Here is a 21,968-nt window from a genome sequence, read left to right on the forward strand (position 1 = left end):
CCCATTGCCCCTTGTCCTGTCACTGGGCACCACTGAGAAGAGTCTGGCCCCCTCCTCTTGACACCCACCCCTAAGGTATTTGTAAGTGTTGGTAAGATCCCCTCTCAGTCTTCTCTTCTCCAAGGTGAACAGACACAGCTCTCTCAGCCTCTCCTCATAAGAGAGCTGCTCCAGTCCTCTGGTCATCTTTGTAGCCCTTCGCTGGACTCTCTCCAGTTCCTTATCTTTCTTGAACTGGGGGGCCCAGAATTGGACACAGTACTCCTGTGGTACTCACTACCACTTCACCTCTGGATCCCTGTTTAAGAAGAGCCAGCTCCTAGTTAGCGTGGATGATCGAAGCCTGTGCACAAAAATGGGAGTGAGCTGATTTGGCAGTATGGGCCCACACTGAGCTAGAGACATGCTAGGGAATACCATCCAACCCTTGATTTTGCTGCTGGTCCAGCTGTGCAGCATGGTTTGATGAGGCAAGCTGGACTCTTAATTTGTGGCTGTGAGTTTGTATTTAAAGAGGCTGGCCACAGCTTCCTTGACTTTAGATATTTTACAAGGATGTTTCCTGTGTTTATAACTATAGTTCAGAACAGCTAGTTTAGTAAGGATGGGGAAAAGAGCCATTTTGTTGCCCACAGGCTACTGGCTGTTACCAACAGGCTCCCGCACACCCTCCATGTCTAACTAGTAGTGAGCAGCTAGAGGAGCTGATGTGTAATTCTTCATACAGGTTCTGATCATTAAGGAAGAAAAAAGTTAGGAGGGATATTTCTCAACCTAGAACGCAGACTGTGGCGAAGAAGAAAGGGTGCAGCTTCAGTGCAAGTAGTAGTTGACTGGAACCATCAAAATTATTCACGAGTGAATTCAGACTTTTGCATTTAATTCTCAGGCTTGTGTGTGGAAACCAGTATGTTCAAAACTTTCCCATTTCTGCAGGCAGTGTGTTGCTTTGGACAACTCTTCTAGATGTAGATGTGTTTCCAGTCCGACAACATCAGCTAGCTTCCTATTTGCAGGCACAAACGAAAGATTGCTTGTCTAGGGAGTACTCAGATGGAACAGAGTTGCTTTTCTCTATTGCTTCTCCTGTTCTTTCACATTCATTTCACCTTGGATGCATATATTGCTACATTTTCTTCTGCTCTGGATAATGCTTTATGTAAATTGTTTCATGGGACAGTTTATATTTAAGCTTTATAGAACTGCCTTCACTGTGCTGTTACCTGATTAGTAGCTGTGAACGAAGCAAGTGAAAGTTGGTGTAGGTGTTTGGGATAGATCCATGGTAAGGCTGAGTGGGAAGGAGTGGGAAGCTGGTGGGCATGTGAAGCATCTTCAGAGTGTGTAATGGTAGAAAAAAGGTGTTATCATTTTTGCGGAAGGTGAAACCTAGGAGTGTTTATTGTTGCTGGCAAGGAGGAGGAAAGATGTCAGGTACTCTTGGAAATAGTACTAGGGGCATTAATACTTCTCCAAGCATTTTAACGTGGTTAGAGGTGCTAAAGGTGGGTGGTAGTGTTCTGTGTTCCCCATACATATAGATTATCCTGGGGAGATCAGTGTATGCTGTTTATATGTAGATCATGCCAGTGGAAGAGCAAGAGTGGGACTGCTCTGGAAAAGCCCTAGTGCAGCTGGCCACGGGGGAGACCAGAAGCCTGAGAAAATCTGTAACTTGTGCTGACATAAATGTCTGGCTCTTTGTTTTTACTTCTTGGAATGGGCAGGAACAGAGAGAGCGGGGAGAGTTGGCTTTCTGCTTGGAAAGTATCTATACGTAGTGCTGCCACAGCTGATCTGAGCTGCTGAAGTGTATGCGGGGTACAATATGTGACTGTTGTAAGAAGTCAACTTTTATTCTTGCAAGTAGATCTTGCAAATGCAGGGATCCTGTAAAACCTTTTGAACAATTAACGGTAGCAAAGATCACTGCAACACACTTGCGTGCAGAAAATGTGTTTGCACATGACAAAAGCAAACAGCTATCTAGGCTACAGGTGTGTATCTACCAAAAATGAGGCCATTCTCTATATCTTGTGGGTTTTTTCCTCCATCCTTCCTTTCTTTGACAGATCATGAGATACCCATTAAAATGCAATATGATATAAGTGATAAACTTGGCACACTAGACGTTTATGCTGTAAAATAAGGAATTGTAGCTTGTGTTTATGTATTATCCTCTACTTAAATGGACTTAAGAAGAGCGGGTTCGCTTGACTAACCCTCTGAACTGGAAGGCAGTCATATGATAGCATAGTTAGCTTGAGAGAGAAGACAAAGTTCGTGGATCCTTCATATTGGCAAGCTATACCTTCCAATCAACAGAAAGGGCAGAAGAGCATCTTTTGAGTGCTTTTCTACTTTTGGCAAATAAGGAGCTGAAGGAGTAACACCAAGTCCAAGGGGAAATGACCATCTTGCAGAGGAGGATCATTTAGCCCAGAGCAAGCAATGCAAAGGCTGTATGTTATGCTTTCCTAAGTGGCTTTGCTAGGCTGTGCCAGCAGCACCTCCTGCAGCTGCAGCCCGTAGGGGACTGTCATTCCCACCTCTGCTTTGCTTCTTCTGTAGTGCCAATCAAAAAATTGTTTCTGGTTTCAAGTATTACTTTTGGGCAAGAACTATTTTTAACTGATACCATATCAGTGATCCAACCAAGAGTCAAGTGAATGATAGTGTTGACATGGTGAGGGGTGGGTAGTGGCTGAGGAAGGATACCCCCTAAGAAAGCACTGTTGCAGAGGAAAAGGTATGTGGGAATGCATGTTGAATACCATTAATAATACCTTCTCTTTAAGGGTTTAATAATTGTCTCCTACCTTTCTCAAAACTGCTGATTACAGTTGGTTTGTTCTATATATAGTAGCTACTGGGAGGAAGCAAAAAAACCTTTGAGCATGGCAAGTAGAACTTATCCAAATGCAACTGAAATTGATTGAATAGAATTGCCCAGACATTCAGAATTTTCAACCCTGAGTTCTGTATGATGCTGAAAGTTGAACTTTCCCTGCAGTTGAACTGCATCTCTGATGTTGTATAATAGATTTAAGATGTCTTTAAAGTTTTAGGAAGATCTGAATTTGTCATGCCTTATGAAGAACTCTGTACTTACTTTGTATTCAGGCATATGAGTTTGAAGAAAAAAAAAAGGAAAAAAAGAGCCCACAATTTAAGCCATAAAGCTCTTCTACTGGCATTATATTGATTACTGAAAATTGCCATCATTTTAACCATGCCTCTTTTCGGTTTAAGATAGGTTTGTTACTGTTTGATCTTAAGCACTGATTTCAGTGTGATTCAAATGGAAAGTCTGATTCCTGAACTGTACTAAAGCAAAATGTCCCATTGTTACCTAGCTGTACTGACTGAATTTAGAACGTATTTTAAATAGTTGATATCTGTGTGCATGCTCTGTATGTTCTTACTTGGAGCAGAAATCAGAGCTGTAGATGTCAGTGGTCTAGTCTACAAGAATCCTATTAGGATAAGAAGGGAGTATATTTTGAAAGTGCTTATTGATTTGAAATTACAAAGTCATCTTAAAACCTACTTTGCTTTAGTGTTATTGTCATTGGCAGTACAGCTCGGTTTGTCAAATTACTGCTGCTGTAGAGACTGCCAAATAAGTGTCTTCTTCCTGGAATGATTCTTCTTTCCCCATCCACTCCATTTTGCAATGCTTCACTCACATTTCAAGTTTTTATCTTTAAAAGAAACTATTTGCAAGAAAATGGAAAATATTCCGATAAATCAGGAGGTGTTTTTTGTATATAATACAATGTTCTAACTTTTATCCACTGACCTTGTCCCTACTCTATTCTAGTGCTGCAGCCTTTTTCTTTTTTTTCTGATATCTCTAGTTAGCATATTCTGGGTGAAGTCGTGCACTACATCTGCAATGGCATCAAGTGTTCCTAGGTTGATGGATGGCTGGCTTTAATGATCTTGATTCTTGCCCAGGGGAAAAGCCAGAAATTATGCAGGTATAGTTTTGATAGCTCTGGGACGAACTACCTAAATTGAAAACTTTATCCTCCACTGCCTTTGGCAAGAATGTCTCCACCACGTTAATCATTTTTCTTGCCTTAAAGGCCTGCGTTAGAAGAACCCTCTTAAGTTCTTAGAAGTAAGTCCCGTCCTGGAGGTGATGTAGTAACGTCCTTTAAAACTGGTCCTTTTTCCTTGGCTCATGGCCTAGAAGTGTTGCTGTGTATTACGCTCTTTACTGTATTGCAAAAATCTAGAATGGTAAAATATTAAAACAGGATGATTAAAATATTAAAAAAGAAAAAAATTCTTGGGAGACCATAGGAAATTCTTCCATGAGATGCGATGCAGTGCTACTCAGTTGTAAATTTAGATCATATTGTAACATTTATTGAGTCATATGTCTGATGCCAAGTTGTGGATCATGGGTATTTGATAAAGTGATAACAGAACTTGAAAATCTAGTTTTTATGTTTAAGAGCAATATACATCTTACAAATGTTTAACAATCGGAAACAAATTGTTGCAATTTAGTAGTTTTACGCACACTTTAATTAGGAAGATATTTTGCTTTTTATTATTTTCTGTATGGATTAGCTTAATTTTTAAGTCTTCATAGACAAGTTTTTGTAATTCAGCACTTCAAGTGAGAGTTGAAATCTATGCAACCATTTTCTTCTATAGTCAGAAAAGAGCACCCTGAGTTTTAATGTTATAACAGATATTGCACAGCAGGACTCCAGTCAGTCTGGATTGTGGATTCATGAAAACAAAAGGAAGGACTCATTAGGCTATCTGTCAGAACTGTAAAATGAAATTCAGTTATGGTCTGTGTTTCTCTTTAGATCTCATAAATGGAGCCCAAGAACAGTGTGAATTGCCTCCTATGGATGGTTTTCCTCACTGTGAAGGGAAAATAAAGGTAACTGAACTGATTTTAATCTTACTATGTGTGTTCTGTTAAAAAACGAATGTATGTTGCAAGAGGTCACTACTCAGACAATGGCGTAAAACAAGAACAACAGGGTCAAAAAAGAGGAGAGGATATTTAGGAGTGTGTGTCACTACAGCACTGCTCACCTCAAGCCTGTAATACTACTGCTGCAGAGGAATAGTGACATCCTAGTCAGACAGGCATAGAATGCCATATTATATTAAAATGCTGTATTATTTAATAAAATGCCTTATTATTTGAACGCTGTCTTTTTATTCAGAAACTTTCTTCTCCTTTTTGAAAAGCCCTGTTTTCTTCCCCACTATGAGTTATTTGGCGTTCCCCTACCCCAGGACTGGGATTCTCTCTGTGCCTCACTCCAGTCCTTTCCCTGTTTCAGCAAGACATTTGTTTACAGTTCTTTCCCTTCTTTACCAACAGCTTGTCCAGTTCCTCCCTTCCCCTTTTCTGTTACAAGCGTGCTGCCTCTTCTGCTCACAAGCTGGGCACTGCACAAAGTGTGCAGCCAGAACTTTGGGGTTCACTCCTGATTCTATACAAATCCTATATTTTACTAATAATGCAGCTGTGAAGGCCAAATATTGAAGGCCAACAGACTTTGGCTGGAAAGGAAACAAAAAAAAAACACCTCAAAACCAAAACTTGCAGAGATGGAGGTTTTTGATTTCTTTTCCCCAAGATACATTTCAAATGTAATTATGCTGTTTTAGTAGGGGGGGGAACAAAAATAAAATTAGACACTTAAATGTCATTATCAAGTATTACAATCTATTTCTGAAAGTGAAAACAAATAATTACCAAAGTATATTCTTCAACAATAGTATTTAAAAATAATAATATCTAAGTTTTAAATCTCTGGTCTGTGTTTTGATTTGTTTTGACAAACTGGCTGCATAGTGATTATGTAATACATTATTGTAATGTTAAAATATGAATTTAAATTAATCACGTGCTTCTGCAAAAATGGCAGATCCGAGGCATAATTGGGCAGATTTCAGTCTTGGTAACTGATCTGTTAAATTCCAGAGCAAGTGTAGCACGGGGGGCAATGCAGTCAGCTCCAGCCACACCCATATGTCTACATCCTGATTATATTCTCCTTTTGATATTTGTCTCTGCTTGCCTGGCTACCAGTTTGTAAAAGTTGTGCTCACATCTGGTATGTAGTTACTTCCCACTGTAACTGAATGCAGAGATGTAGTATGCTGAAAAAAATTAATAAAATTCCTTTTTTGTTATTTGTGATTTTTATCTGGTTCTTTATGGTTGCTTGCAGCTTTCCCCTGTTATTCCTGAGTTCGATGTGAAATAGTGTAGAGTTATTATGTGGTACTTGTACCTAACAGACTGTGTTTTTATTCTGTTACAGTGGATGAAAGATATGTGGCGATCGGATCCCTGTTATGCAAGTTATGGTGTAGATGGGTCCACATGCTCCTTTTTTATTTACCTCAGTGAGGTCAGTAATCTTTTATCTGGGGAAGGGGAACATCATAGTGCCTTCATATTTTTATAACTGTTTGCAAACTTTTCTCAAAAGAAATCATAACTTTCTTCAGAAAAATTCTATAAAGAAGAAGCAGCTATTAGAACAGAATTATTAGGAAGTGTGTTGCTATTACTTGTAAGTCCTCTGGGTGTTTCTAGCCTGGAGAATTCTGATGTTTATAACTGAAGTGATGTAAGCAGCAGCTCTCCAGGGAGTCCACTTTAGGTATCTTCTTAAACCGAAGTATGAAGCTCAGTCATAGATCCTTGCCTCTGAACACTTTTTCTGTTGCTTTCTATGTAGCTTCTGAGGTAGTAATAGGGAGGCGTTTTAGGGGAGGCATTTGGAATGTAAAATTTGGAAAGTGGAACTAGATGGTACATCCTCCTAAGCAGCATGGCCACTTCCTGCTTGGACACTGTTCATGCAATGTGGAGTCTCTTAACAGAGAACAAACCAACCTGAAAGTCATGTTTTTGAGTGAAGTTGCGGATATATTGGCTAAAGCTTTTGGTACCTGTCAGAACCAAAGGCCCAGTTTTGTACACAGCTCAGTAAGGTCCATGCCCTGGTGCTTTTTGTACAGATTTCTTGTTTCCTGAGTAACGGTTGTTTTCTAAGAATGAATTTTGTCAGTCAATTATTGGGAACTCTATTACTGGCTTGTAGTGTGTGCCAGAAAGTCAGGTGTGTTTGATCGCTTGACCTCTTCTTTCTTATTAGTAAAATTTTGATAACGTATGGCAACTGATCTTGGAAGTAGTATTGATATCTAGTGGCTTACTGCTTGCAAAGAACTGCAAGAGCCAATGTGGCTGCAGAATTGCAAACTAAGATTAATTTTGTAGTTTCTGCAGGATTGGGGGGAGGCAGGTGAATTTTTAAATTCTGTATCTGAGATTAAAACGGTAAGTCTGTTATATAAGTAACAGGGTTTTAATGAAAGCAGTTTCTGTTAATTTACTCAGTTGGCTGTCATTGAACTTTTGGGGCCGTTTCTTGAAGCAGCAGTATTAGTTAAATGCTTATCCGAAACATGTATCTGAAGAATTAAAAAAAGGTTGTGTTAAATCACAAATTTGACTCATTCCATTGCTATTACCAAGCACTGGGGTTTGTATGGGCTATAAAGCTGGGGAAGGAAAAGATACAGGATGACTATAGTATTTATCCTGGTATTTATCATAGAAGCTAGAGATGCAGTTTCATAATAATCTGAAATTAATCTAAGTTTCTGCTAAAAGGTTATGTTTTAGCATCAGCGGAGTTACGTTTGCACAGTACTATTCTGTCAGCCAGCTGGTGCTTCATGTTTTTCATGAAGATGTATCTTAAAAATGAAGATACATGTCAACTGAATGTGAGAATCTAATATTCTTAAATGACATTGATTATTTTGTATTTCTGTTAAATCACAGTATTTTCTGTGACAGTCTTCTCTGATCATCAGTTTTGAAAACGCATTTGAAGCTGTTAGTTTTTTCATAATTGCTCTTTCAGCTCATCCTCATGGCAAATGCAAGCAGATTTACAGAGGCCAAATACTTGTTTATTCAAGGGTCTAGGGATTTGAAATTTTTTTTTAAGCAGCAGTATTGAATTTGGGCAACTTCTCATTGCATAATGGAACAACAGTACAATTAGTCTATGTGTATATTTGGGAACTTCAGACAAAGATCTTGTACTTTTATTTTTAAAGTGTTCTCCCGTGACGGAATGTAAAACTAATATTGGGTGAGCATGTTATTAACCTTGAGTTTAAATTTGGCATTCTTAATCCTATGATTAATTCCATGATTAATGCCTAGCAGCAGAGGTTGAAAGCTTAAATGTTTGTGAATGCAAGCATGAAATGAAATTCTAATAACACTACAATGATGTGGATTTATGAGGTGTGTTGGCTGCTGAGGATAACTTGGAAATGCTGTTGTGAGAGTAATTTGTCAAAGTGGACAGTGATGAAGAGTTGACAGTTTATAGTATAGTTGCACAGCTGAATGATAAATTTGTCTACAGAGCTCTCAAGTCAAAACTACTGATTTAAAATATTAAAATGCATTGGAGTACTGAAGGGATATTAGTGTTAAGATTTCTCTTTTTTACTTAAAGTTACAGTATAGGAGTAAGATGGTTGTGTGCACATGCTCTGTTTGAAAAGGCAATATATGCATCAAATCATGCACAACCTCAGTTTGAGAAGACAGAATATGCATCGAATTGTGCATCTGGCTACTTTTGCTCTTAAAATCGCCGCTATGACCTAGTGTGACAAGCACTTATGCCCTTTCATACGCTTTTGGGATCTGCTTTTTTCTTCTGAAGCAGTTAAGTTAGGGTATTATGTTACACTTATCTAGCACTCTTTGTAATGCCGTTTCAAACTTGTGAACAAAGGAGCCCGAAATACTACATTTTGGTGTGTAATAAGGGTCAGAACCACAGAGACGCAAAGTAACTTGGCCACAGTTTATGCAAAGGTTTAGAAACAAAGCTTGGAATAAAACCTAGTCTTTGGGTATCTGTCATGGGCCCTCGTTGTGTTTCCACCATGTGTGTCTTCAAAATAGAAACAGTACAGTCAAAATCCAGGCTGCCCCAAGTCATCTCTTCTGCAGCGCCTGCCCAAGTGCAAGTATTAGCAGTTCTGCCTCCTCTGGTTTGCTTTGGATGGCACTCCTGCAGGAACATAAGACCAGCTAGCTGAACAGCTCTTCTCTACTTCTCTTCTTGTGTCTTGGCTGCTTGAGCAGAATGGGAGGTGACTGTGGCAGCAGAAGGAAAGCAAGAAGCAATTCAACACATTCAGGCTTCTGATTTTTATTAAAGCTGTTCCCTGGACAGACTTGCAGATGAAGCTGCAAGGATTTTTGCACTTCTGTCTTGCTGTTTTGCTGCAGGCACCAGATCACTCCTGGTGGATGATATGCAACTGTACAGTTCTTGTGACACTAACTGTGCTGGAGCCTGTGAAAGACTGGAGGAGACACAAGTGGCTTGAATAGCAAAACCAGATTTACATTCTCTTGAATGACAGAGCAAGACGGGGATTAGAAGTAGCAAAAATTGAAAAGCAAGTTAAGCTAACTAAGGTTTCTGGACAGTTGGGACCTTTTTCCTTTTAACTTGCCCATTAACTTAACTAACAAACTTGCCCATTGAGAAGAGTTCCTTCCTTTAAACTTAGCATTTAGTTACGAAAAAGCCAGTTGTTTAACACTGGAATGTCACTGGCACAGTTATAATTTTCACGGATGGCATTGCCTCTGGGGAGAAATGTGAAAAAATGAATTTCTAGACAGTACAAAAATATATTTCACTGCAAAATGTCAGTTTGCAGCTGAAGAATGAAGCTTTTAAAAATATCTTCTAGAAAATGAATTTTGCACACAGTTTCTCAGTTTAACAAAAAAAAAAGTGGAGGAGTCTTGTCGCGCCTTTTCTTCATCTAGATATGTGCTTTCTCTGAGAGAGCTGCCTGCTGCACAGGAGTGGGACTGCTGCTGTTCCTGCTGGTCAGCCAGGAGCTGTGATGCAAGTTACCAGCACCCAGGTGGCATTACATTGACCCTTACCTGGGGGAGCTGGGCAGATCTCATTAAAATCCCAGGCTTTGGATCTCCAGCTCGCCTTTCAGGTGCAAGTGGAGTTTTTGGTACCCATCTTGGAAGTGGATCCAACGCTTCAAAAGACTAAAACTCTTTCAAAGACCAGTCTTTGAGACTCTGTAGCTTTTGCATGTGTGCTAGTATACCACTAGAGAGAATTCTTGTTTTCAGTTCTTCAGATTTGATGGAAACAGAATGCATGGTTTGGTTGCAGTAGTATTTTTCTTTACGCTGTTGCTTTTGCTTTGAGAGATGGAGCAGAAAAATACAAACTGAAGGTGATTTTGAATGTGGGTTTGTTTCCAGAATGCAAGCTCTAGTCTGAGGCACATTTTAGTGAAGACACCTGGGAATCTTAATTATACAGGTGGGAATCTTAATTATACAGGTGCCCTAAATCCTTGTGGTTTTGCTGGTTTACTGCAGTTTGCTAGCATCTGTGTGGAAGTCCCCCTCTCCACAACTTCCACTGCATGTGTAAGCTAATGTCCTACATTGAGGGGAGTTATTGATTTGCATTCCTCATTGTAATTTAACACCAAACCACCTTCTTTGAATTCTACACAATTACTCAGAAAATTGACAAAAATAGTATTGTTGTCTGAAATGTAAAGCAGCAAAAGCTTGAACTTCTTTAGTCGTCTTACATGTGTCCCTAAGAAATTGAAATGCTAATGATAGTCAGTACTTTGTCCCCAGATCATTCATTAGCATAGTGGTGTGGATTTGGGTGATTTGGGCTCGGTTATCTTTTCTACCTCAATCACTTTAAACCAGGATTAGTATTTTTCTGTCTTGTTGGAAAAGGTGTAGATGCTAATGTAAGAGAGGAATCAAATTTAGTGCACATTACTGAAGTTAGATAAGAGACCATTTGTTGATTGATGGTTATGTATAAGATTTCATGTTATGGTGTCACTGGGGCAGCGAGTACCTAACACCCAATGTTTGAGACTGCCTTTGGAAACAACCAAATCCAAAGTTACCTGTACACTCCTCCATTTCACTAAACAGCAGGCAGTCATCTTGCACACTGCAGATTATGTAGCACCTTCAAAATGACTACCTATCACTGAAGAAATGCTAAACAAAATATAGGTATTACAGCTTCTAGAGGAGTTGAGCAAGTCACCTTCCCAATGGGAGCAGTTCTTTCACATCAAATTCTCAAATGGATTTTCTGAGTGAACGTTATGAGTTCTCTGCCTGCATTCATACTGCCTAATAAATTTAAAGATGCATCTTCTTTCAGCAGATATTGCAGCACTGTGTTTTTTTTATTTCCCACTCTGGGGCTGACAGAAGATATTTAATAGCAGCACTTTACCATGGATAGAATTGCACTGAGCAATAACACTGTTCACCTGATGTGCAAAGAAAGTTGCTTTAGTTTCCCTGTAGATGGGCTGCACCTGCCCTTTGGAAGAGATTGTCCCAGGTGTTTAGAAGACCCTTCAGCTTCTGCTTTATTAACTCCCACTATGACTGTAAAAGCACAAAGGACTTCCTGAAATTTTAGATGTGGAGAGCCGCTGGCAGAGTATACTTTCATTCAGTTTGGAAGATGCTTGGACTACCTCAGTGCTACAGATGTTTGCCAAATTCTTATAACTGTGCTTGAAGTACTTGCTCTATAATACAGTCAAGTGCTACAATCTTGACTTCAGTTTCAGTGTGTTTCTGAGGAAGAGCTACTGAACAGATACCTGCAAAGCTTCTATAAAACATACTCTTCTAATTTCTTAGGTTTGTTTGGTGTGGGGTTTTTTTTTGTGTTAACTCACTTATCAGTAAGCTACATAAAGATGAAGTCACTGTGGGAGTGGATTGTGTATAAGGGTCTAGGGAAATTCTTGAGTTCAGTCTAAGCAGAATCTTTAAGTATTCACACCCCAGAGCAGTTCAGAACACGGACTTTTCACTAATATCTGGAATCACGTAGCACTTAAATTTTGAACTTCTAAACTACCATGCAACCTAACCTTATGGAGCTCACTACGTATACTCTAGACAGTTCTGTGTCTACTGTGATTCAAAACCAAGTAGGGAACACTTGACTTCTCCGGTGGACCTAGTTTCTTCAGCATGATCAAAGATTACCTAATGCATTTGATTGGCATTGGATTCAACACTAGGTACACGAGGCACAGCTGCTCTTACTCAAAAATATGACAGTACAAAGATAAATATAGTGTGTTCTGAATAATAGCTTAGCATTTATATCACTCATCCAGAAAATGGTCAGTCTTCACATCTGCAGTTGCTGTTTCCCAACAATCTTCTTGAATTGCTAATTTGTAGTCTTATATCACATCCTTCCTATTAAATCATGTGCATGACAGTGTAACAGTTGGTTGCTATGGAGAGAATAAGCTAGAGAAAGAACTAATGCTAACCCGGTGAGGGGAAGGTTGTCCTGGAAAGGGGGAAGAGGAGTCCTGGTTCCTTCTTCAGAGACAACTTCTGTGCTTTGTCTTAAATGATCAAATGAAATGCATAAATGAGTTGAAGAGCAGATTCCAAACGACCACCACTGCCCTCCTTCCTCTTGCTCAGACTTAGGGCTTGTTGCATGTGGATATTCTGTACGTAAACAAATACAAAGCTGAAGTATTTGTACATTTCTGATGGAGATTTCATCCCATCAGCCCCACTTTAGTGATATCATAATCCTTTCTGTCATCGTTGCCGATGATAGAGAAAAGGTGTGTATGAATGGAAAAATACCAGATTTGTAACTGCATACTGCAGCCCTAGCACATGCTATATCATCTTCCTGTTCATAATCATATACATACACATCTATACAGACATTGGTATGTAAACACACACACACTTTTTTCCCCATTGTACATGTTATTTAATCACAAATATTCCTGGCACAGGACAAGTTACGCTTTAATGTCGTTGCATTTTCTGCAAACTTTTTTGTTATGAGTTATGAACCAAAGCAGGTCCCTCCCCCCGCACCCCATCACTCTGTTCTGTATTAGGAGCTTCCAGAAAATGTGTTTCAAAACGAAGTCCCTAATTCTTCCCCTCACATTCCCTGCCCTATCTCTGTCTCATCCCTGGTAGTTTCAATGAAAGCTGATAGGCTTTCTTTAGGCAATTTGGGAGCAAGGGGAGAAAAGCAAGTTGCAGGCACCAGGTGTTTGCACAGGCCTTGCATCACTGTTGGTGCTTATTTGTCACACAAGATGAAGGCTATTGAAGGCTTCCACTCAAGTCAATCTGAGCCGTTTTAGACATTCCTTACCTTTCTTTCTCCCACATCTATAGTTGGAAGTTAGTACTCAATGAAATAAAACCTGGCTTGTACTTATCTTACATCAATAAGTCTGAGAAAAGTGGATTAAGTTTTCACCGGTATGTCCTGGGAAAAAGGTCATTTCATGAGCATCCTCCTGCATTTTTCAATAGCTGTAGCACCAACCTTTATTTTCAAAGAAGTTCCCATGGCAGTGGTTTATAGTCTGAATCTGAGAAGAACAGCTGCAGGACTTGTTCAGAAATGACGAGTTACTAGACAGCTAGAGTTACTGTTGTGGCCATATTTGGGTCATGCAAGGCAACCAAGAAAATTACTTAACCACTTAAGTTTCGTATTTAGTTGTAGGCATCCTTGTGGTGTTCTGTATGAGAAATCCTGAAGCGATTAGCTGAAGTGGCAATGCTCAGTTCTTTAAAAAACAAACAAACAAAAAAACCCATCCACTGACTTTCTAGGTCATCTGAAGTTCTCATGAAACCGTAGGTCCTGCCAAGAGCTGCAATTAGAAGTAGTTCCTAGCCTTAAAGGTGAGAGATTGCATGTCCTGGACAGGGGATGCTTAAGTGCTCAGTTTGAGTTGAATACTGGTACACTGGGCAAGAGAGAAAGACCAAGTAATGAAAGAGCAAAGGGAAAGAGCAGGAAGTGTTTGTCTTGAAAAAGGCCAACAATATGGTTATTTAAATTATTTGCAACAGAAGTAGTATGTATTCTGCATGGGGCTAAATAGAGAAGAACACAGTACATCTTGCTACTTGTCTGGGTTAGTGCAAACTTACTTTTAATTCTGACACAAAATATTGAGTACTATTTCTTTATGTGACTGTTAAGCAGTCTTTACTGAGGCTTTGTACTGCTGCAGACATTGATTTTACAGTGCAATGCAAAAACACAGTTAACTGGAAACTTTTTACTTGCAATACATATAAAAATGCAATTACTGTGTTTTTTGAGGCAAGTGGCAATAAAACTTAGCAGGCTGCTAGATGTCTTGTATAAGTAACATCAAATCAGCAGGTTTTTTAATTCGGCAGTAGAAGCCTGTCAGTGCTATCCTTTCCTTTTCAAGTAGTTCTACAAAGGCTGTCTCTGAAGTTGTCGATATCTTGTGTAGTTGCATAGGTTGAAAACACCCTCCCTTTTAACAGAGTTTATATAGAGTGAGTCAATACATTAAATTAGTAAGGTTTTTTCTTCTTTCTCCTTCCCATAGTATGTCAGATTTGTTTCCTTCATCTTTGCTTTTCTGGTGCTCTTTGCCCATCTAACAGTGCGTGGTTTGTGAGCCATTGGCTCATAAAAATGAGCAGAATTCTTTCCTTTTTCTATAAGAGAATGCCTATGCATTCTTCCCAGTGCATTTATCAGTCCTGAAAATAACAAAATTGTCATACTTTGAAGAGTATGCATTTAAAAATCCTCTGGAGAGTTAAGTTGGTCTTTCCAATTAAAAGAAGAATTGACTGAGAGTATCAGTAAGGAAAAGTAAGTGCTAGACCAGCTGCATACACTGATATTACTTTGAGTCTACTCCTTAAGTGTTTATTTGTGATTAGAATTACTGTAATTTAATTTAGACAAAAGGAATATTTCTAAAAGCACAAAAACCCCCTATATTTGTTTTTTAGTCAGTGAGGCATACTGGTAACTGTCCTTGACAGCTCTGAAAAATCTTCAATTCCTTTAGGATGCCTGATGGTATAGTGTGAAATATATGAAGCTAGAAAAGGGGCACATACAGTAGTCCTTGAAATGTCATATCTTAATACAGATCAGTTTTAATGCTAGGAATAATTCAAAATTGTTTGTGCTCTTTAAAAAAAAAGAGAGATTGGGACTGTGCATGATTTGTAATATGGAGTTTGCAACTCATTTCTACCAGTGATTCCACAACTTACATTAGTAAAAGCTAGGATTGTTAATTGCTGCAATTCTAGTATGTTTCCAGAGTTGGAGCCCACTGAAGGATCAGATGTTTTCAAACTAAGTTGATCAAGTTACTGCTTTCAAGTGTTGTATTAAATACGTTGAGTAGATTAAGTCATAGCATTCAATTTAATGTTTCTATATAATTTGTCTGAGGAACCTACGCTTGATACATTTCTTCTCTTTAATGAGGTTATTATGTTTATTAAGTTATTTTCATGTGATTGGTCTTCTAGGCAATCATTTGGTATGATCTTAAGCTTTTAATCTCTAATGCTTCAGGCTTACTGCAGCAGGATTAGGCTAAAATTGTGTTTTGACAGGTCTGTGACTGGAGGAACTGTAAGAGCAACTCTGACTTTAATTCTCTGCGAGTTGTGAACTTAATCAGTAGTGATGGGGTATCTTAGCTGGCCTATAAATTTTTGCATTTTTCCCTTTTCACAGTACAGTTATGTTTCTGTTTGGTTTGCCTCCAACAGTGAGATTCCTTCTTGCCAGAGTGAATGGTCTAATTTCTTAAAGCACATGAATAATAAAGATTCTACAGGACAAGCAAGATCCCTAGGGAGAGCACAGGAGCTTTCAGTGACTTGCATCCATTTGCTGTATTTTCCCTAACTAATGGCTGTTGTACTTTTTTATAGTAGACAGTAGTAGAAGTATTGCGTTTGCACTTATGTTTCTCTAAGAATTACAGCTCTTAGTACTTGTGGATATTGTTACTTATGTTATAATTACATTAATCCTACCCTTCAAATACAGTGGTTTTGGTTTTATTCTTCTTTCAACTTTTTGTCTAGATTGCTACAAGGTAGAACTTTGATCCTTGGGTTTTTATCAGGCTTTGCCTTTTTATAAAGATATTCTAGGGAGATGGGAAATGTTCCAAAATATGGGGTTTTTTAAGGTCTAGAAGCATAAAAAACTTAGTGCTTTTTGAAAACATTTAGGAACAGCTCAGAGAAACTGTATTTAGAGCATTTAACAGCTGACCTCTGTCTTGAAAGGGTTTTATCTCCTGTATTCATTATCATGAATGAATATCTAAATGCAACTTCTGGTTGCAAATTTGCAAGGTTGAAATAGTGCTGAATTGCAAAAGGCTGTCTTAAGCTTTTCTTGCAAGAAGCAGTTTTACCTTGCAGTGACTTACTAATCAGCTGATGCCTTGTTTAAGCCATAGAAAGGTGTAATACAAAGGCGGTAAGAGACTTTGGTAGACTAGCTGAGAGTAGAACAGAATGATTTATTTTCATGTGGTTCTTTCACAGGTTGAAAACTGGTGTCCTCGTTTACCTTGGAGAGCAAAAAATCCTAATGAAGAAACTGATCAAAAAACAGTGGTAAGAACAAAGTTAAAACATGAGAAATAATTCAGTAATTGTGATTCATGCAGAAGATCCTGGAATCCTGTGCTGCATAAATGCTTATAAGACCAGAATTTACCATTTTTGTTCCTCAGCTCCTCAAAACAGAAGGGAAACATCCTTGACATGTAGCTCATCATGTATTTTCTCCAGTCATTGTATCATGCTGCAATCTTGATGGTAGATTTCCATTAAAAACATTTTTGTGTTTCAATTTATGAAATATTGTACACAGATGCTGAGAAAAATTACAAATCCATAGACTATTCACCAGTGTTAAGTGACCATATGTGAAACTGTCCATTTTTAGTGTCCCATAAATCTAGGCCTTATGTATAAAAATGCCTTAATGGAAGAGACTTACATACATTTCAGTTTTGTAGTAACATTTTGATTACTCCTAATTTTTTTTTCTTTTAAAAACTCTGCAGCATACAGATGTTTTTAAACTATTATAGCCTAATTAGGTAGCACTTAGGTATTTTAAGATAATTGCTGGGCTGTGTATGAACATTGCTTATGTAATTTAGGTATAGGCTGTCTCATTTTGTAAAACCAATTGTTCCTAGATCAGTCTAGCTTTAAAATCAATATTACCTTTAAAATGTATACTCCAGTAATGCTTCTTCCTTCATGGTATAATAGGAGACTTCCTTGTATTTGGAAGATTCATGATATATGTGAATCTTCAGCGTACTGTTCTGATTTTGAATTGTGTTTTAGAAATACTTTAACCTCATCTTGAAGCACACGAACAAAACCAAATCTTATATTGCAGAAATAAATATGTTGTGAAACATTGCAAACATATTCTGGGGCTACCAAATACTATTAATAAAAGTAACAGTAACTGATGTGGCTTAGAAATGTCTGTTTCAAGATATCTTAAATACATGGAACTGAAATCTCAACTTAACTTTAGCATTAGGAGTATATCTTTTTTTCTATTTTTCTTTTTTTAAATGGGGAATGTAAAGCGCAGAGTTCAGATTTGAGAAGTTTTCTCACTTCTGGAAAGTACTCTATTTGAAGAATAACTAATGTTTTGGGATTTTTTTTTTAATGCTTTAATTAAAGGCTGAAATTCGTATTGACTTTGATAATCTCTACAAAATGATGTCAAGACATGAGGAATTTAGGTGGATGATGTTGCGCATCAGACGAATGGCTGATACCTGGATTGAAGCAATTAAATCACTTGCAGAAAAACAAAATTTGGAGAAGAGAAAACGGAAAAAGGTAAATGAAAACATTTTTCATTCCTGCCACTTGAAGCCATATAGGCTCTTTTAAGCTTCTTGTTCCAGAAGTAACTTCAGAGTGGAAATACCAAATAGGTCTAAAAGGCTTGTGTTTACACTTGTGCCTCTTTTCAAGAAGTATTTCACTGTTCGAAATTACTGTTATGATGGTTATTTGCTTTACAAATAGTTTTACATACTTCCCATGAGTCAATCTTTGAGTAAGTTTTCTACCCTCTTTAATTTTAGATAAAATAGAGACTATGTACAAGTTTCTAAAGGGAGGAGCTGTGAATTTACTGCAAGATGATGACACCAGAGTGTTGTACGTAGTCACAGAAAACAATTGTACATCTTCTTTGTCCAAACTTGAGACTTTAAATGGTGTATTTCTGGTTTGGGTTTGAGTACACTTAAAGTTGGCCACAACTTTGGATTGGATCAGTTTAGACCCTCTGTAATGAGTTCAATTTAAAGACACTGAGGTTCTTGAAGTGAAAAGTTCTATTTTATTTGATTTATTTTTTTTTATTTTTTTAGTTACTGCAACTAGTTAAGATAAAGCTGAAAGTTGTAAACACAACAACAGGTTTCCCTCCCTGCCTTGCTCTTACTGGAGCCAGTCTTGAGTGACAGCAGGCCATGCACAGTCATGTACCCGCTCTTAAGCAGCTCAGCTCCTTGCTTGAAATTCTCAGTCCTTGTATGAGGTCTAAGTTCCATGTTGCAGCTCTGATGTTTGTCATGTACTACAGTCCTTGAGTAGGCTCACCCTCGGTCAAGGAGCAACCCCTCTATTTCGAGCAACCCTGCAGCCTGTTTTATTAAAGAAATATGCCTGGAATACATAAACTCAAGAATAAACAGAAGCGGTACTGTCCTGCACAGGCAGTTTTGATGGGATGCTTTAGTGCTTATTCTTTGCTTTTAAAAGTCCTTTGAGGTTGCTTTGTAAAACATATGGTGATTTCATTTTAATATGTCGAGTTCAGTTCTGGGAGCTGCAAGAGCTTAGAACAAAATGGGGTTTTTTTGAATATTGCTTCTTTATAAAGAGTGAGGGAAAAGTTTTTTGGTGTTTGGGAGTTTTTATGCTTGGCACTGTATGTACCCACACTCAATTAACAGGCCGGGTAACTAGCGAAGTGTTTGGAACTCAATTTCTGTAATTCATTAGAAAGGCAAGCAGAGATTTCAAGGAACTACAGAGAAAACTCTTCTCAGGGGGCAGTGGAGAGGAGAGGTTCAGAAAGCAGCCTGTTACTCTTACGCAGTCTTTCCAAGTTCTTATGGCTTGCTCATGACAGCATACCCTTCCTTAACTATACTGTCTTGCCTAAGCAAGTATATCCTGCTTGAGAATATATGTTGTTATTCAATCAAAATAAGTTAATGTGAGCCACAACATTCTGTGCATAATCACAGATTATTTTGTGAATAACACCAATTTTGGGGGTTTGTTTAATTACTGATCTGGTGGCAGATAATGTGCAAAACAATGCAATAACATTCTTATAATTACTATAAGAATTCTAGAGATCTGTTACAAAATTAAATTATTGGGGTGGGAGTATTGGATTTTTTTTGATTGATTTTTTTGGCCATATTTGGAACTTAATAGAAAGAAAAAATGCTGTGAGGTATAATAGTTGCATGTTTAATGTTGATAACTCTTAACATATGACTTTCCTTTCCAGATTCTTGTTCATCTGGGGCTTTTGACAAAAGAATCTGGATTCAAGATTGCAGAAAATGCGTTTAGCGGTGGCCCACTTGGTGAATTAGTCCAGTGGAGTGATTTAATTACATCTCTCTACTTACTGGGCCATGACATCAGGATTTCAGCTTCACTGGCAGAGCTCAAGGAGTAAGGAGATTACTTTCACTTTTGAAACTGGAATACAAAAATGAATTGTAAACTCTTGAAGCTTCTATTAACAGTGTATAATTTCTTGAAGCATAAAATGAAAGTGATAATTCACTACACAGACAATAAGGTTATTTTCATGAGCTAAGTATATGTGCTATGAAAAGGATAATGTGTTTTCATTGTAGCTTCAGGCTCCTGAGACTTCATAAATTAATGATGTAAAATTCCAACTAAGCAGCTTATTCTTTAACATTCCAGGTGCTTTAACCAGCTGCAATAAGAAGTGTTACGGACTGGCCTAGTTCTGTGTCCTTTTCTTCAGTTTCTGCTATTCTTCACTCAGCCCATTTTAAAATAAAGGCTTAAATCCTTTAAACACATTATTTTTGATGTAGCTAATTGCTTATGTTAGGTCAAATTGCTACCTCACTCATCTTTGTCTTGCTTTGCATACTAGTTCAACATTAGGCATAAAACATCTGTTTTAAGCTTGAACACATACACTTTTTGTAGCTTTTGTTTTTTTGTAACAAGCATGACAGCATCATTTTATAGAGAGCTCTTATACTATAAAGCTGTCAATAGAAGTCAGAAATTATTTGAAATCATTTCCAAGCTCACTATTTTTAAACATTCCAACCATATTACCCTCTTGTTTAAACTAGATGAGTTTTTTAGTGAAAGATAGTGCTTTACTGATGTATAAACATTTCTTTAATAAATGATGAGCACCTTAAGCGTTTGAATGTTCTTACATGTTTCCTGACTTGGAAAAGTTAAGAGTAAAGCTTTTTTGGAAAGGGGAATTATTGGTATAAGTAGTATTACAGCATCTCTTCAAGGTATTTGGAAAGTAATACTTTTCCATATTCCTTCTTTCTTTGTTTAGGATTATGAAGAAGGTTGTAGGTAACAGATCTGGCTGCCCTACCCAGGGGGATAAAGTTGTAGAACTCATTTATATTGATATTGTGGGACTCACTCAGTTTAAGAAAACCCTAGGTCCATCATGGGTACATTACCAGTAAGTATAACACTTATTTGACCTCTTAACTGCTTTGATAAAGAGCTTTTGTTGAATCACACATGTCAAAATACTGAGGTGAGTACATTCACGTGAATTTGAATTTATTTAAAAGTGAAAATGTAGTTCTCTGTTGTCTTTTAGGAATGAAAGAACAATTACCTGTTTGTTGCATACCATCTTTATTGCCCCCAGCAAGTTGGGGATTCTTGTGTTCAACCATTTTCAATCTTTAATTTTTAATGTTATCTTTGTAGAGTCATCATCTTTGCCTGCCTTTCCTTCCCTTCTTTACATCCCCCTCCTTTTGTTCTGTAAATTAATAGATGAGCTGAAAGATTATTGGATTTTGTTGTTTAGTTGGAATACCAAAGGCATGTTTTGCTTGTCAGTGTTTGTAGCCGTACTGGATTGATGATTGTGGAGATTTATCTATTCTAATGGTATTGCCCAACAAAAGCAATGTAATTTTTTCTGTTCTATCCCTTAAGATGCTTAGCAGAGAGTTGCTTTCAAGGGTAGGACTAAAGAATAAACAGCAGTTGTTGTTGCTTCTGTAATCTATAAACATCTTTCCATTAGAAATGGAAGGTGACGGTGACAAGAAATTACTTCGTACAGCCACCTTAGTGTCTGCAGTTCTAGAACCACATTTCTTTTTGTCAATAACTTTAAATAAGTAAGCCTCCCATGTGTTGTACGAATACATATCAGCATGAAATAAAACCAAATCTAAATTACTTTGATTTTTCTATACCTAATCAAATTAGCTGTGTTTCATGATCTATGAAGTCCAATAAATCCTATTTGAAGGAAGATATTGGAAGGTATTCACTGCAGGCAGAAAAATTGTTTTCTCTCTCAACCTCAGGATTTTCTAGATCATTGGATCTTTTCAGCGTAATTTTAAATGAGAGTACTGTGGTGAGCGTTGCAGATTAGATTAATCTCTTTTTTTGAAGGAGTAGAGGGATATTCTGGTTTTTAGGAGCCTGCTAATAAAGATAATCCCATTTTCCACTGAGCTACAGTTGGTTGTCTGTCTGCTGGGTATAATTGTCACTAGGCAATCACATACATTATCATGGTCAGGTTATAAAACCATACTTAGAAATTTAAAATGTTTCTTCCCTTTTGCTTTCAGTTTCGTATTTGGTATATTCTGTAACGAAGATATGGAAATATACCATGACATTGAGATTATTAGATTAGCTCTTCAATTTTTCT

At 37.8% G+C, this 21,968-nt stretch overlaps 1 protein-coding gene across 1 annotated transcript in view; it reads left to right on the top strand.

Annotated features, from left to right (window-relative positions):
• Positions 1-21,968, top strand: part of MGAT5 (alpha-1,6-mannosylglycoprotein 6-beta-N-acetylglucosaminyltransferase) — a 136,612-nt gene that overhangs the window by 66,127 nt on the left and 48,517 nt on the right. Inside the window, exons 4-9 of the mRNA XM_068407674.1 lie at positions 4,833-4,909; positions 6,312-6,401; positions 16,511-16,582; positions 17,684-17,845; positions 19,545-19,714; positions 20,607-20,741. Coding sequence (XP_068263775.1) covers positions 4,833-4,909; positions 6,312-6,401; positions 16,511-16,582; positions 17,684-17,845; positions 19,545-19,714; positions 20,607-20,741 — 706 coding nt within the window. The remainder of the gene's footprint in view (positions 1-4,832; positions 4,910-6,311; positions 6,402-16,510; positions 16,583-17,683; positions 17,846-19,544; positions 19,715-20,606; positions 20,742-21,968) is intronic.

Source organism: Nyctibius grandis, chromosome 9 (genome assembly GCF_013368605.1).
Source record: "Nyctibius grandis isolate bNycGra1 chromosome 9, bNycGra1.pri, whole genome shotgun sequence".
NCBI classification, from domain to species: Eukaryota; Metazoa; Chordata; class Aves; order Nyctibiiformes; family Nyctibiidae; genus Nyctibius; species Nyctibius grandis.